Genomic DNA, 15,301 nt, shown 5'->3' with positions numbered 1-15,301 from the left:
TGCCCAGTACAGAAGTTTGAAATTCTATCTACAGAGAAAGAAAAAACTTAAGGGCAATGATGTCAACCTTTGGTGCTCTGTAAGAGATCCAAGGAGGACGCTTTCGAAGAATGCGCTTTCTTTCTTTATCAGAAGCCTGGTGAAAGAAGCGCATGCGATATGTGATGAAAGTCAATTCAAAGTTCTTAAGGTCAAAGCTCATGAGGTAAGAGCTATTGCCACGTCATTGACTTTTAACAAAAACATATCCCTGAGTAATATTATGAAGGCAACATTCTGGCGTTGCAACTCAGTCTTTGCAAACCACTATCTGAGAGACGTCAAAATTACGTATGAAAAGTGCTTCGGGGTTAGGCCCGTACGTATCGGCGGATTCGGTGCTGGGGCAGGGAGCTGAGACATATCCTTAGTTAGTATATATTTTTCCCCTTGTTAGGTTGTAAGTTTTTGGTTGTTTGAAAGAACATGCGGGTAGGCATGTTTTTCATTTCGTAGTCTAACAATGATTAGATTGGTTAGTTGATCGGTTTATGTTTGAGCTCCTTGCAATGATAGTGGTTAGGTTCTGTCATATAAGTGGGCGAATCCCCGTTGACAGATCCTGCTCGGATTCTATCAAGTAAGCGGATAACCAAATCCCTTTGATAGACCCAAAGAGTCTGTCAGCTGTAGGTCACGCCCTCGCTGAAGCTCTTAAGGCAACGCAGACTCATAGACAGTAACTACGAAGTCTTCTGCCTAAACAGGTAAGAACCAAGGTTGTATTTACATCCTACAACTAGTGTTGTTTTCCCCTTTTTTCCATATTTATATTGCTGTCTCTTTCCCTCCACCAAGGGTGTCAATCAGCTAAGTATATATCTGACAGGAAAGTTCATGTACAAAAATGTTATTGTTAGTATACAATAAGGTTTTGTACATACTTACCTGGCAGATATATACGATTGATGGCCCGCCCAGCCTCCCCTCAGGAGACCGGTGGAAGGAAAAATTCTGGCTGGAAAGGGAGATTGGTTCTTACAGCCGCCACCCAGCGGCGGGTAAGGTAGATCACCTGACCTACCTGTCGCGTGTGCCGCGAGTTTTGAATTCTGTCGTGACGTCAGAGACGTATAGCTAAGTATATATCTGCCAGGTAAGTATGTACAAAACCTTATTGTATACTAACAATAACATTTTGCCTAACCTTGTGGTATGGCCTACGGGCCTAGAGGAAGTGTCTGTGAGAGGTAATGCCCTTTCTGTTATGGTGGATTACATCAGTAATTGGAATCTAAAGTGCTCGCTCTCCAATCAGTGCTGTGAGTGTAGTGATGTTGATTTAGTGCCCCTTGTGTTGTGGAGGGGGCGTCAGATCGGCCTTATAATGCCTCTAGGTCTAGACCTCTGTCGGACTCCCAGGACCACAAGGAGAGGGCATGTCGAAAGCCGAAGGAGGGTTACGAGGAACCCCCACCGATCTGGCGTCCCTTCGGCAGGACCTGAAAACGCTTCTCAGGCTGCCAAAGATCGTGCACGTGCACGAATCCTGAAGGATTGCTTCTCGTCCTCCGAGGCGTCCTCCCCGTACAGGGGTTGGAGCTCTCGGAAGGACTCGCGCCCTTTAAATAGAAGCTTATTGAGGAGGACGCTTCACGTCCTCTCTCTCTATTGTCATGCGATTGTAATCGCCGCCTTAACAATTTGACGACTTTCCAACACATGGGGGAAAGAAGAAGGAAATAGGAAGAACGCTGTTAAGCGCCCAGATCGCCTTATCATTGTTACTGTGAAAAGGAAGAAGGCGTACCCTCGTCTTCTCACAGGATCAGCCCTTCTCGGTTGGCCTTGTTTTCGCCAAAAGAAGGGCAAAACACATTTACTGAAGGAAGGATTTGAGGCTGTCTGTCTGTCAAGTCAGGCAGTCTTCTTCTCCTTTTCCTTGCTCGTCGCTTTCTACATCCTCGCACCCAAGAACACACAGGCGTCCATTTTGAGTGCGTTTCTGGAAGTGTCGATGAGCGTGACAGAGAACCGCAAAGATGTCGCACAGGCGGCCGCCGTCTTTGTCAGGAGTTGCGAACGTCCATAATACTCGTCCGGACGACGATCACCGTACATCGGCTTGTGACTAGCACGCTTCATGAGTGGCGCTCCCCTTGAAGACAGGACGCTTTTCGGGACGCCTCCGTATTTGATAAGCAACAGTCATGTCGAAGTTTTTACCAAGACGTTCGGGAGAAACCTTGGTTTCTTAATAAGAATCTTATCGACGTTTGGATATGATGGCGGATAGGAAATATCTACTTCCTTCCGTAAACCCTAGAGATGAACAGGGATTCTGTCTCTTCCGCGATTTATGAGGAAATTACGAAGATTTAAAGAGTTCCTGTATTAACTTCTTTCCTTAAGGAGATATATATACTCTTTCTATCGTTCTATTAACGAAAAGAACGAAGATAGTAAAATTTTTTCCTTTCTCTATCTGCCTCGGCAGGGAAAGAAGGTAGTAGAGTATCTGCTGTATGATAATACGATACGGTCAAATCATAAGTACATACTGTAGTTACTTCTTTGCTGTGCAACTCTATTACCAGTATCTTACAGGACTTTCTCGAAGACTACGCTTAAAGGGATTGTTATGACAATACCTAATTAGCTTCTAGATTTATCGAAGTCTTGTTTTGCTTAAATATACATTAATAAGAACTTCCCCAAGTTCGATAATAATTTTATAAGATTCCTTTATTGAATGGAGTAGCTGGCAACTCTGGAAGAGTAAGGCCAGCCAGCTTAGACCAACGCATTAACCATCTATTTCTGTCATGAGAGGTCGGTCCTGCGGGATGGAATGACTAACCGTATCTATCCCCTACAATCGCGGTCTTAGCCTCGGATTGAGGGGATAGTTAAGCAAACATAAATAAAATATTGTCTGCCTTTTGCTAAGAAGCTTTCAATAAGAAAGATATTACAGCCTTTCAATGCTGATTACCGTAGGTAACATTATTAAAGGAATCTAACGCAGCAGAACACTATATATTATATAATGCTCTCATGCTTACGAAAGCATGGCTTATTAGAGTACATGCTTAGTGAGAAGATGAATGTAGTAGAGAATTCACTTTAAGTCTACGGTATGGTCAAGTCTTATGGCCTTTCATGCATCAGGGCGCTCGACAAGATCCTCTCTGAGATGCCGTTCAGAACACTTGGTGTTCTATGCAAACCAAATACGCTCTGGTAAGACTCTCGCGAGGACGTCTCTGAAGATGCTCAACGTCCTACGCATTGAGACGTGAGGAAGCTTTTGCAGATGCTCGACGTCCTACACGAAGAGACGCTCGTCAGGACGTTCTGGAAGACGCTCGACGTCATAAACATTGATAAGCTTTTTGGAAGACGCTTGATGTCTTACACATCTGGACGCTCGCCAGGACGCTAGCGAGGACGCTTTTGAAGACGTTCGGCATCCTACACGTCATGTCGCTCAGCAGAGCACTTACCAGGACGTTCTTCAGAACGTTAGGCGTCCTACGCATCAAGACATTCGCCAGGATTCCTGCAAGAATGGTCTTCAAGAGGGCGTCTTCGAAGAAGAGGAAGGAGTTTGGTCTCGTCAAGATGTCTACTTTGCTTTCTACGAAGGGAGCGTTCAATAGAATCCATGACTTGATGAATTCCAGAAAAACTGTAAGCAGATTTCGGTGTCATAAAATGCCTCGTCTGCTTTCGGGACTGCGCTGCCGAAGGGGAACATTAAGGTCCTACCTGTCGTAAGCCCAGTCTCTGATTAGGAATCCTGCCCCTTCCTCGATTTCTGCGGGAATCGGGAAAACTATATGCTCGAATTCCTGGATTACTTTCTGTCATGTAAATGGGTTAGTTCTCATTGACAAAGATCTTAATAACATTTTATCGCTTAAGCGGATAAGCTCTCATTAACAAAATTCGAAAGAGCTCTCATTCATTAGTCAGAGGCTCATCCAGGAAAAAGACTTGTAGACTACGTCCATGAAGTCTTATGTCCAATATCAATAAGAAGCTTGAAACTGTCCTTTTCAGATCCTCGGTTCTCACTTGATCTCCATTCGAATAATGCTAATTCGTTCTCTTGGCAAAGAGAACGAAGACAGTCGATTTCCATTCTCTCTCTCTTCCTCGTCGAGGAAAGAATGTAGTAGAGAATTAGATGTTCAAGTGACTAACAAATACTTACGTATTTTATCTTTGCGTCATATTACTAATGTAGGGTTCAAGTCATATACGCATATCATGGTTACCTCTACAGATGGCACCGAAAAGACGGTTATTGTAAGTGTATTTAATCGGTCCTTCCTGCAAACTTCCAGGAGTTTCCGCTGTAAGGACAACGCTAAAAGGTATTGTTACAACAACACTAACTCAGCGTCTGCATCTAGCGAATTATGTTTCGCTTAAATATGCCTGCTTGAGAATATCCTTCTGATCGATAATAGTAACAAACCTATTCCTTCGTAGAAGAGAGTAGCTGGTAACTCAGGCAGAATAGTGCGAGACGAGAGGTTGCTGTCATTGTGGATGACGCAGTATATTTAATCTCGTACTCCAGGCAACTTTCCAGGAGTTTCCGATTTAACATTTGGTTAATTAAGCGTAATGTTACGACAACACAAAATCAGCTTCTGTATTTAGCGAATTCTGTTTCGCTTAAATATGCCAACTTGAGAGTTTCTGTTCAAATAATGAAAAATCTATTCTTTAGATGAATAGAATAGCTGGCAACTCGGCATAAGACTGCGAGAAGGTGAACATAAGCTGCTGCCTGCTGCCTGTAACTGTCACAGTGTCACCAGCTCAGTATCAGGTAGCTCGCTGTTATGCTCGGTCGTTTACGTCTCTCTCTCCCGCGGGATTGATTGACGAACCGTATCTCTACCCTACAATCATGACTTTCGCCTCGGGTTGAGGGGATTTCTAGTAATCATGAATAAACACGACTTCCTTTTGCTAAGAAATTTTCAACAGAGATATCTCTTAGACCTGTTCAGCGCTGCTTACCGCACTAACAGAATTCTGTACGAGTCTACCGCGGCATAGCACTATAATAATGCTCTCCTGCTTATGCAAAGCGCAGCCTTATTAGGGAAGGAAGCATGCTAGTGAGGGAATGGATGAGTCTGCTGGGGACCATTTCCTCGCTGGAGAAGCTTGTTTCCCTGAATAGACTGCAATTCAGACCTCTACAGTTTTTCCTACAGGAGAACTGAAATAACATCAAAGATCTAGAAATAATTCTAAACATCTCTCAATGGGTTGACGATCACCTCAGGTGATACCGAGAGGGTGCCAGGCATCCGGACAGAGGTACAGAGGTCCTGGCACATAATCTAAGAGAATTGGAAGCAATTTGGTTGGCTCTCCAGTTCCTCGAAGAGTGAGTTTTTGGTCGATTGGTCCAAATCATCTCAGATAATTTCGCAGCTCTCTCATATCCCAAGAAGAGAGAGATGGTTATCGACATAGGCACGGAACGTAACGATCCTCAAGAGGTTCGTTACACTATTGCACGTCCGTGCGGATCTTCTCGATCGACGGCAGCAACTACTGACGTCTGAGTAATCCTCGCTTAGAAGTATGTCGAGAGTTGTGGGAGGGACTTTGGAGACGTCCTTTCGTAGATTTCTTCGCAATATTGAAGACGAAGAAGCTTCCTCTACGTTGCTCCCTTATTCTCGATCCGAGAGCGGTAGCAATAGACGCCATCATATAGTATGGAATGGGGATAGTTGGTTAGTCTCTTTTCCCCTATTCAAAAGCTTAGGAAATATGATAAGATAATCGCTGGCGTCAGAGGGAGCGAGAAAGACGCTGATCGCCCCATGTTGGCCTTCGAGAGGCTGGATTCACAGAGGTCACGTCCTTCAGAGAGCACTTTCCAAGGACCCTTCCCGAGAGAACCGGTCTACTCTAACAGCCTCACTTCGAGAGGTACCTATAAACCTCTCCGCTCTGAGTCTGGATGCGTTCAGACTGTCGAGAAGCGAGAGGATCTTCAAGATTAATTACAAGTCTCATTGCCAAAGCAAAGCAGTGCTGCATATTTTGCAGTGTACCAATCGGAGTGGGCCAATTCTGGAGATAGTGCAGGAAGAATGACTACTCCTACACCTCCGCCTCTGTGAATGACTTTACCGTCTTCCCTTTCCGTCTGAAGTATGGGATAAGCTAACAGTCCCAACGATTGTAGAATACGGAAATATGTTGTTGACGGCCTCTAGGCTCAGAGATTCGGATCTGTCAAACAACAAAGCCCTTCACGATCTTTGAGGTCTGCGGAAATCTTGAAATGGTCTAGATCGAAGCTTCCGGCATGGAACTTAGACGTAGTCTGAAGTTCTTGATGTCAAAGCATTTCGAACCTCTCCTTTCTGTAAACTTAATACACGTGACCAGAAAGGCTAATTTTCTAACCACTCTAGCTACGGCAAAGAGGGTTAGTGAGGTTTTAGCCATCATCAGAGGTTTTGGCTTTAGAGGACATAATTCGGTGTCCTCTAAGCCTTCCGTTCTTGCTAAGAACGAAAACCCGTCTAACCCTTGGCCCAAAGGCCTGGAGATCAAGGGGATGGCACAAATTATTGGGCAAGAGCCACAGAGAGTCCTGTGCCCTGTCGGGTCTCTCAAGTTTTATCTTGATAAAACTAAAGAAAGTTGAGGTCATTCGGACAATCTGCGGTGTTCCGTAAAAAGACCAGACTTGCCCATGTCGAAGAACGCCCTGGCGTTATTTTTAAGGAGTCTTTCTAAGAGGCTCATTCGTCATGTTTAAACAAAGATTTGAAACCTTTTAAAGTAAATGCTCACGAGGTGAGGGCGCGGCCTCGGAAGCATTTCAACAGAGCATGGCACTCAGTTACATCCTGAGTACCGCGTTTTAGCGAAGCAACTCTGTGTTCGCTTCACACTCCCTGAGAGATGTGAAGACGTCATATGAGAGCTGCTGCTCGCTAGGGCCATACGTGTCCGCAGACACAATCTTGGGGGCAAGAAGTACCACTCATCCTATCCTGTAGAAAATGGTTAGGAAGAGCTCTTAATTTTATTTGTTGAGTCGCCGCCAATGGCGGACTTCTTAACTCTTAAGCCTTAGTTAAAACACCTTAACTTTGGCTAGGTTGGTCAGGTGGTGATATTTATTTTACTTCTTAGCCCTCATGGTATGGTCAATATGGTCTAGACACATTGTGGTCACGCCCCAGTTGTCAGATCATCTAGAACTCACCAGCTATACAGGTCACGTCCTTGCTGGAGAGACTAGTAAAGCAAAAGCAGACTTGGGTGACAGTAATCACGAAGTCAGCTATGCTAACAGGTAAGGAACCAAGATGTCTATCATCTGCATGTGAAATGTTTCCCAAAATCCTTTTATTCTGTCCCTCCCCACCTCCAATGGTGGGAATCAGCTATATATATATATCTGACAGGTAAGTGTCATGAACAAAATGATATTGTTATGATACAATAAAGTTTGTTCATACTTACCTGGCAGATATATATATATAGCTGTATTCTCCGAAGCCCGACAGAATTTCAAAACTCCCGGCACACGCAGTGGTCGGCCAGGTGGTTAGTACCCATTCCCGCCGCTGGGAGGCGGGTGTCAGGAACTATTCCCATCTTCTATTCAGATTTTCTAATGCCACTGTCCCCGAGGGGAGGTTGGGCGGGTACTTGATTATATATATCTGCCAGGTAAGTATGAACAAACTTTATTGTATCATAACAATATCATTTTGGATAGGCTCCTAGGCTTTTAATATGGAATTGGGTTAAACTATAATCTATGAAAGTTACCCCTAGTGTACCCTATTGACTGGGTTGTATGCCAGTCTTTTTTACAAAGCAACTCTTTTACCTATTGCAAGGAGCAGACCCTGATCTGTCCATTAATTTGTGTAGCAGTGACCTGTGCTCTGGCAGAAGACATGCAGAATGACTGGCAATTGTTGGTGGCTCTTGGATTCCTTGATGTGTGGGAGACTGGAGTGTTCTTCAACACATGGTGTTTGTCTTGAAGTGTTAACCACACAGATAGGCTTTTGTAAACTGATGGGATTTGTAGTAAAACAAATTCAGTTTAGTTTATTGAACATGAGAGTCCTTCAGATTTAGCATTCAGATCCATTAGTGATCTTGAGCATGTTTTATTGTGGTGTGTAACATATGCATCTTATGATTTTTATTTATATTGCTAAATATGAGATTTATTTTTATCATTTTCCTTTTAACTGATTAATCAATGACCATTATAATTTGATTCTCTTTTACTTTATGCTTTTCAGTACCGATACAAAGGAGTATGCCCTCAAGCAGATAGAAGGCACTGGCTTATCTATGTCAGCATGCCGGGAAATTGCGGTGAGTAATTTTCTGTACATTTGCTTGTATAGAAGGTAGTTTTTGTATATGTAACTTACCAAGTAATTGCATAGCTATAGTTTCTAACTAACGGCAACTATATTTTGAAACCCCGCTCACAGTCGGGGGAGAGAGGAACAACTAAACAAAGGCCTGTCAATTTGTTTCTGCCGGTTGATGTTAGTCAATCCTAAGCCATTTGATGATTTGGAACTTATTGTCGGTTACCAGTAGTACAGGCGGTCCCTGGGTTACGACGGTTCCGGCTTACGACGTTCCGAGGTTACGACGCTTTTTCTTAAATATTCAAGGGAAAAATCCGTCCTGGATTACGACGCTTGTTCCGAGGTTACGACGCTGACGCTTCCGACGCTCCGAGTTAATGACGCTTTTAAAAACCACATACTATGATAAAAATCCTTTATAGTTTAGCACAGTATATTAATAAAAATAAGTTTTCATACATTCAACTTACCTGTCAGATATATATATAGCTATCGACTCCGTCGTCCCCAACAGAAATTCAAATTTCGCAGCACTCGCTACAGGTAGGTCAGGTGATCTACCGCCCTGCTCTGGGTAGCAGGACTAGGAACTATTCCCGTTTTCTAATCAGATTCTCTCTGTCGCCGGTAGTATCAACATTGTTGTTACTTCCTCCTGACTGGAATTCTTTTTTCACAACGCTTTTGATCATCTTTCGACTGATTTTTGGTGACGTACTTGGATCGTTGTTTGGCATTCGCTAACATGGACTGGTTTTTGGACTTCGCTTTGGATTTTCGTGAATATGTCTGATTCTAGTGTTAGCTTCAGAGTGTGTGTGAATGAAGGCTGAGGTGAGGATTCCGAAAGCTTCGGTAGATCCTCACACTACATGCAGTGGTTGTAGAAAGGTTGAATGCTCAATTGAGAATACGTGTAACGAGTGTGAGAGATTGAGTGCGCAAGAATGGAAGAATCTGACTTCTTACTTGAAGAAGTTAGAGAAAGATAGAGAGAGGAAGGCGGCTTACAAAAGCCGGAAAATGTCTAGCAGTTCTGTAGCTTCTTTTTCTTCTCTTAATTATGCCCATTCTATTTCAGCCCGTTCACAAGTTTATCCCTCTGATTCCGCCTCAGAAATAGCGGAACTCAGAGCTTCCCTTCAAAAAATGCAAGAGAAAATGGAAGCATTGGAAGGTAAGAGAAGTGAATGTGGTTTCTCGAGTGATGTTAGTGTCCCTGCGACGCTCCCAGGCCTAGACCTCTTCCAAGCTCCCTGGCCCAGAGGAGAAGGAAAGTCAAAAGCCTTACGGGGGTCGTGGGGAATCCTCAACGATCAGGCGTCCCTTCGGCAGAATCGTATACATCTCAGACTGCCAGGGACAGCTATAGAAAAAGCGTCCTTCGTGAGTGCTTTTCATCTTCTAGTTCGCCTTCTCCGAGAAGAGGATGGAAGGAATCGAAGCTTTCACGTCCGCTAAAAAGGAACTGGAAAGAACCTGAGCTTAATTCTAGCCCCGAGCGCTTCTCTGAAGAGGAGGCGCCTTCGGTAATCAAGAAAGCTAGAAAGGATTTAGATCCTTGGAAGGGAAAAGACTCTCGAGCGCCTTCCAGATCTCCTTCTCCTGATTCGAATGAGCCTTCGACCAGGAGAATTTTGATGAATGTTCAGGAGCAAATAGCGTCTTTGGTAGGAGTACTTTCTAAAGAGCCTACTCGTAAAAAGGATGACAGGCTTCCGATTAAGAGATCCAAATACCGATCTCCTGTCGGGCGCGACGAACCCTCCAGGGGAGTTGTCGCACAAGCGGCCATCTCTGGGGGGAGCGGTGCGTTAGGCAGGCGAGATGTGGGAAAGGAAGTAACTCCTACCAAGCGTCAGGCGCCAACTAGGAGCCAGGCGCCAAGTAGGCGCAAAGAGCCTGACTTTACTGTAGATCGTTCTAGGCCCAGATCTTCATCCAAGCAACAAGAGCCAACTGGAGAAGAGAGAACTCCTGATAGGTAGTATAAGCGCCGCTAAGCGGCAATATCTTGCTATTTCGGAAAGGAAAGCATTCCATGAGCGATACTCCCTACCAAGCCTAGGAGTATTCGGAACTAGAGCGCCTTCCGTAGGTCAGGGAGTATTCGAAAGAGATTACTCCTGCCAAGCGCCTTGATTACTCTGGCCTCGATACTCCTCCCAGGCGCCAGGAGTATTCTGGACTTTTTACTCCTACCAGGCGCCAGGAGTATTCTAAGCGCGATGCGCCTACCAAGCGCCAGGAGTATTTTGAGCTTAATACTCCTAACAGGCGCCAGAGTATTTGGAGCGAGATGCGCCTTCCAGACGGCAGGAGTATTCGAAGAGTGTAACGACTGTCAGGCGCCAGGAGTATTCCAAACAGGATACTCCTACCAGGCCTCAGGAGTATTCTCAGCGAGATACTCCTGCTAAACGCCAGGCGCATTCTCCTCGTGAAGAGCTTGACATCCGACAGGAGTCTAACAGGCGTAGAGCAGTGATACGTGACTCGCCTAATGATAAACGTAAGGAGGGAGTTACTCCTAGCCCATCTCCTTATAGAAGTGCTTCTTCTTCGGAAAGGAAGAAATCAAGAGAGGAGACGGAGGAGGGAAGGGAGCCTTCTCCTTCCGATCCTATTAATTTAGATGACGTCTCGGAGGACGAAGTTACTAACAGAGAAGGGCTTTCGAATTACAAAGTTATTTCTGCTTTTCTCTTAGAAGAATATGGAGATGCATTGACTCCAGCCGCTCCTCCTTCTCCTCGCTCTCTATTTTCAAGTACGAAGGCACACAAGTCTTCGTCTTTCCTGAAAATGAAACCGGCCATATCCATGAAAAGGGCCTTACAATCTCTGGACTCCTGGATCAAGACTAAGAAGGAGTTAGGAAGGACGATCTTTTGCATGCCTCCCGCTAAACTAAGGGGCAGGAGAGGCATATGGTACGAAACGGGAGAAAACATGGGATTGTCTCTGCCCGTTTCAGCTGAATCGGACTTCTCCAGTCTCGTAGACTCGTCGAGGAGACATGCCTTAAATTCAGCGAAAGCAACATGGGGTCTTTCGGAAATGGACCATCTCCTCAAGGGACTTTTTCATACCTTAGAAGTATTTAACTTCCTAGATTGGTCCCTTGGGGTCATTGCTAAGAAGTCCCATGAAAAAGAACAACTAAGCCCTGAAACCTTGCATAGCATCCTTACATGCATCGATAAGGCGGTTCAAGATGGATCGGCGGAAGTGTGCTCCCTCTTCGGTGCGGGAATACTAAAGAAGAGAGCGGTTCATAGTGCCTTTCTCACTAAGGCCGTCTCGCCTTCGCAGAGATCCGCTTTGCTGTATGCGCCTCTCTCTGAGCATTTATTTCCTTCGCAGTTGGTGAGAGACATTGCCCATTCGCTAACTGAAAAAGCCACTCAGGATCTTTTAAGGCAATCCTCAAGGAAGAATAGACCTGTGGCTAGTGAGGAAAAGAAAGCCTCTAAGCCAGCTCAACAACAGCAGCCCTTTCGAGGAGGCTCTCAGGCTAGATCCATCGTCAGAAGGAAATCAACTGAAAAAAGGGGAAGATCTGCCTTCCGTCCCTTTAAGAAGGGAAAAAGTAGAAATCTTTCCTCCAGACACCTGTAGGAGCCAGGTTACAATTCTTTGCGGGAGCATGGGAAGACATAGGATCCGATCCTGGTCAATGTCAGTAATCAAGAAGGGTTATTATATCCCATTCAAGGGCAGACCCCCTTGACAATGTCACGAGGGAACTGTCAGCCAGATACAAGGACCCTGTTCTGATGGATACTCTTCGTCAAATGGTGGAGCAGATGTGGGACAAAAGAGCAATAGAGCTGGTACTGGATCAAAGCTCCCCGGGGTTTTACAATCGCTTGTTTCTTGTAGCGAAAGCCTCGGGGGGGATGGAGACCGGTACTGGATGTAAGTTCGCTGAACAAATTCGTGCAACAACAGAAGTTCAGCATGGAAACGTCTGCCTCAGTACTTGCAGCTCTCCGTCAAGGAGATTGGATGGCGTCTCTAGATCTTCAAGACGCATATTTCCACGTCCCGATTCACCATTCGTTGAGGAAGTACCTTCGTTTCATGTTCGAGGGAAGGATCTATCAGTTCAGGGCCCTGTGTTTCGGCCTGTCTACGGCTCCCCAAGTCTTCACAGACTTGATGAAAAATGTGTCAAAACACCTTCACATGAAAGGGATAAACGTCTCCCTATACCTGGACGACTGGCTCATCAGGGCCAGGTCTCAAAAGCAGTGTCTGGAGGACCTGTCAACAATCCTGGAATTGACAAAAACATTAGGATTAATCGTGAACCTCGAGAAATCCCAGATGGTCCCCAGCCAGAACGTAGTCTATCTGGGGATTCAGATGGATTCTCGGGGTTTTCAAGTATTTCCTTCTCAAGAGAGAGTAAGGAAAGGCTGTGCCACAGTATTGAACTTCTTAGAGAAAGAGCGTACTTCAGCGAGGGAATGGTTGAGCTTCTGGGGACCCTTTCCTCGCTCGAACAGTTCTTTCCTCTAGGAAGACTGCATCTCCGTCCGCTTCAGTACTTCCTGAGAAGCAGTTGGAGTTGGAAGACAGGACAGCTCTCGGACACGTTTCCAATCTCATTAAAAGTAAAGGAACAATTAAGGTGGTGGTTGACCCCCTTGGAAGAAAACAGAGGAGTATCCTTAGAAGTTCGGAACCCAAACCTGACATTGTTCTCAGACGCGTCGGAGACAGGTGGGGTGCGACTCTAGGGTCCGAAGAAGTGTCAGGCACCTGGTCGGAAGAGCAGGTGTCATGGCACATAAATTGCAAGGAGCTCTTTGCGATTCACCTCGCGTTAAGGAGCTTCGAGCAGATAGTCAGAGACAAAGTAATTCAGATAAACTCCGACAATACGACCGCTCTGGCTTATGTCAAAAAACAAGGAGGAACTCACTCTTTCGCCCTATACGAACTGGCAAGAGATCTGCTGATTTGGGCAAATCAAAGGAATGTGGTTCTTCTAACGAGATTTGTTCAAGGGGAGAGGAACGTGAGAGCGGACAGACTGAGCAGGAGGTTCCAGGTCCTTCCTACAGAATGGACCCTCCACTCGGAAGTCTGTCAGACCCTTTGGTATCTTTGGAGGAAACCGCAGATAGATCTATTCGCCACGTTTCTCTCCAAAAGGATAGACACATTTTGCGCCCTGGTAGAGGATCCCAGGGCTTATGCAATAGACGCCTTTCTCCTGGACTGGTCAGGGCTAGACGTGTACGCTTTTCCCCCATTCAAGATTCTGGGAGAAGTAGTCAGAAAGTTTGTGGCCTCGAAGGGAACCAGAATGACTCTGATAGCCCCATATTGGCAATCCCGAATTTGGTTCACGGAGGTGATGGAGTGGACAGTGGACTTCCCCAGATCTCTTCCAAACAGGATAGATCTGCTCAAACAACCCCACTTCGAGAGGTACCATCAAAATCTACCCGCTCTTGCTCTGACTGCCTTTCGACTATCGAAAGATTGGTCAGAGCGAGAGGGGTTTTCTCGCAAGGCGGCAAGCGCAATTGCTAGAGCCCGCAGATCATCTACTAGGCGAGTGTACCAATCGAAGTGGGAAGTTTTCAGAAACTGGTGCAGGTCGAAGAAGCTGTCCTCTTCCAATACCTCTGTAACCGAAATTGCGGATTTCCTTCTTTTCCTGAGGGAAAAGTCACATCTCTCTGTACCAACTATTAAAGGATACAGAAGTATGCTTTCGTCAGTCTTTAGAAACAGGGGCTTAGACTTGACGAATAATAAAGATTTGCACGATCTCATCCGCTCCTTTGAAACGTCCAAGTCAGTAGAGCCTAGGATTCCGAGCTGGAACTTAGATGTGGTTCTGAAATTTCTATCCTCGGAAAAGTTCGAACCACCTCATACGGCTTCATTCCAGGATATCACTAGAAAGTGTATATTTCTTCTATCTCTGGCTACGGCTAAAAGGGTCACGAGTTGGTTTCAAAGAAGATTCTGCGATTTGTTCATTCCAGACTCTTTTTCTTGCCAAAAACGAGAACCCTTCGAATCCCTGGCCTAGGAGTTTCGAGGTAAAAGGTTAAAAGAACCTTACTAGCCTAGTAGGCAGAGAAATAGAAAGATCGCTTTGTCCAGTTAGAGCACTGAAATTCTATCTGGACAGAAAGAAGCGGTTGGGAGGCTCACAACATGGTGTATGGTGCTCGGTGAAAGACCCCAAGAGACCTATGTCTAAAAATGCTTTGGCCTTCTTTGTTAGAAGTGTAATTACCGAGGCTCATAAGAACTGCCCAGATGACTCTTTTAATCTATTAAGAGTAAGAGCTCATGAGGTAAGGGCAATCGCGACATCAATTGCGTTCCAGAGAAATATGTCACTTAAAAATATTTTGGACGCAACCTATTGGAGATGCAACTCGGTATTTGCATCTCATTATTTAAAAGATGTGCGAGTAACGTATGAGAAATTTTTTCTTTAGGTCCGTTTGTGTCAGCACAGACGGTTCTGGGTAAAGAAGAGAGCACCGATCCTTAAATATGTGTACGTAACCCTCTTGTCGGATGTGTTCTCGTGTTTCCTGTGCATGGGAGTGTCAGATGTCGCACTGGCGGCCTTCACTTCGCTTCATTAGGAAATCGAGTGACAGCTGACTATTAGAGGGGTACAAAATTTTTATTTTTGATTTTGTATGTATGAGTTTCGAGTTTGTGGTTGTTTGCTAAGAGTTTGGGGATGACTCTTGGCAATCTTAGAACTAACACGGGTTAGGATCGGGTGATCGGGATCGGTTGTGTGCTCCTTAACCTCTTCATTACCGAAAGTTTGTTTGGAGGTAGGTGGGTACCACCATTCAAGTCTACTACACCGCACCGGGTGCATAAAGGTGGTATGCGTAGTACCACCAAAACTCCTCTTTTCA

At 45.2% G+C, this 15,301-nt stretch overlaps 1 protein-coding gene across 5 annotated transcripts in view; it reads left to right on the top strand.

Moving 5' to 3' along the window:
* Positions 1-15,301, top strand: part of LOC135211126 (cyclin-dependent kinase 8-like) — a 268,054-nt gene that overhangs the window by 14,077 nt on the left and 238,676 nt on the right. For all 5 annotated transcript variants that reach the window (XM_064244242.1, XM_064244244.1, XM_064244243.1 and 2 more), the window contains exon 2: positions 8,304-8,379. In XM_064244242.1, coding sequence (XP_064100312.1) covers positions 8,304-8,379 — 76 coding nt within the window. The remainder of the gene's footprint in view (positions 1-8,303; positions 8,380-15,301) is intronic.

This window comes from Macrobrachium nipponense, chromosome 4, assembly GCF_015104395.2.
Source record: "Macrobrachium nipponense isolate FS-2020 chromosome 4, ASM1510439v2, whole genome shotgun sequence".
Classification (NCBI taxonomy): Eukaryota; Metazoa; Arthropoda; class Malacostraca; order Decapoda; family Palaemonidae; genus Macrobrachium; species Macrobrachium nipponense.
Note: the sequence above shows the minus strand (reverse complement) of the source record. Positions and strands in the feature narration are given on the sequence as shown.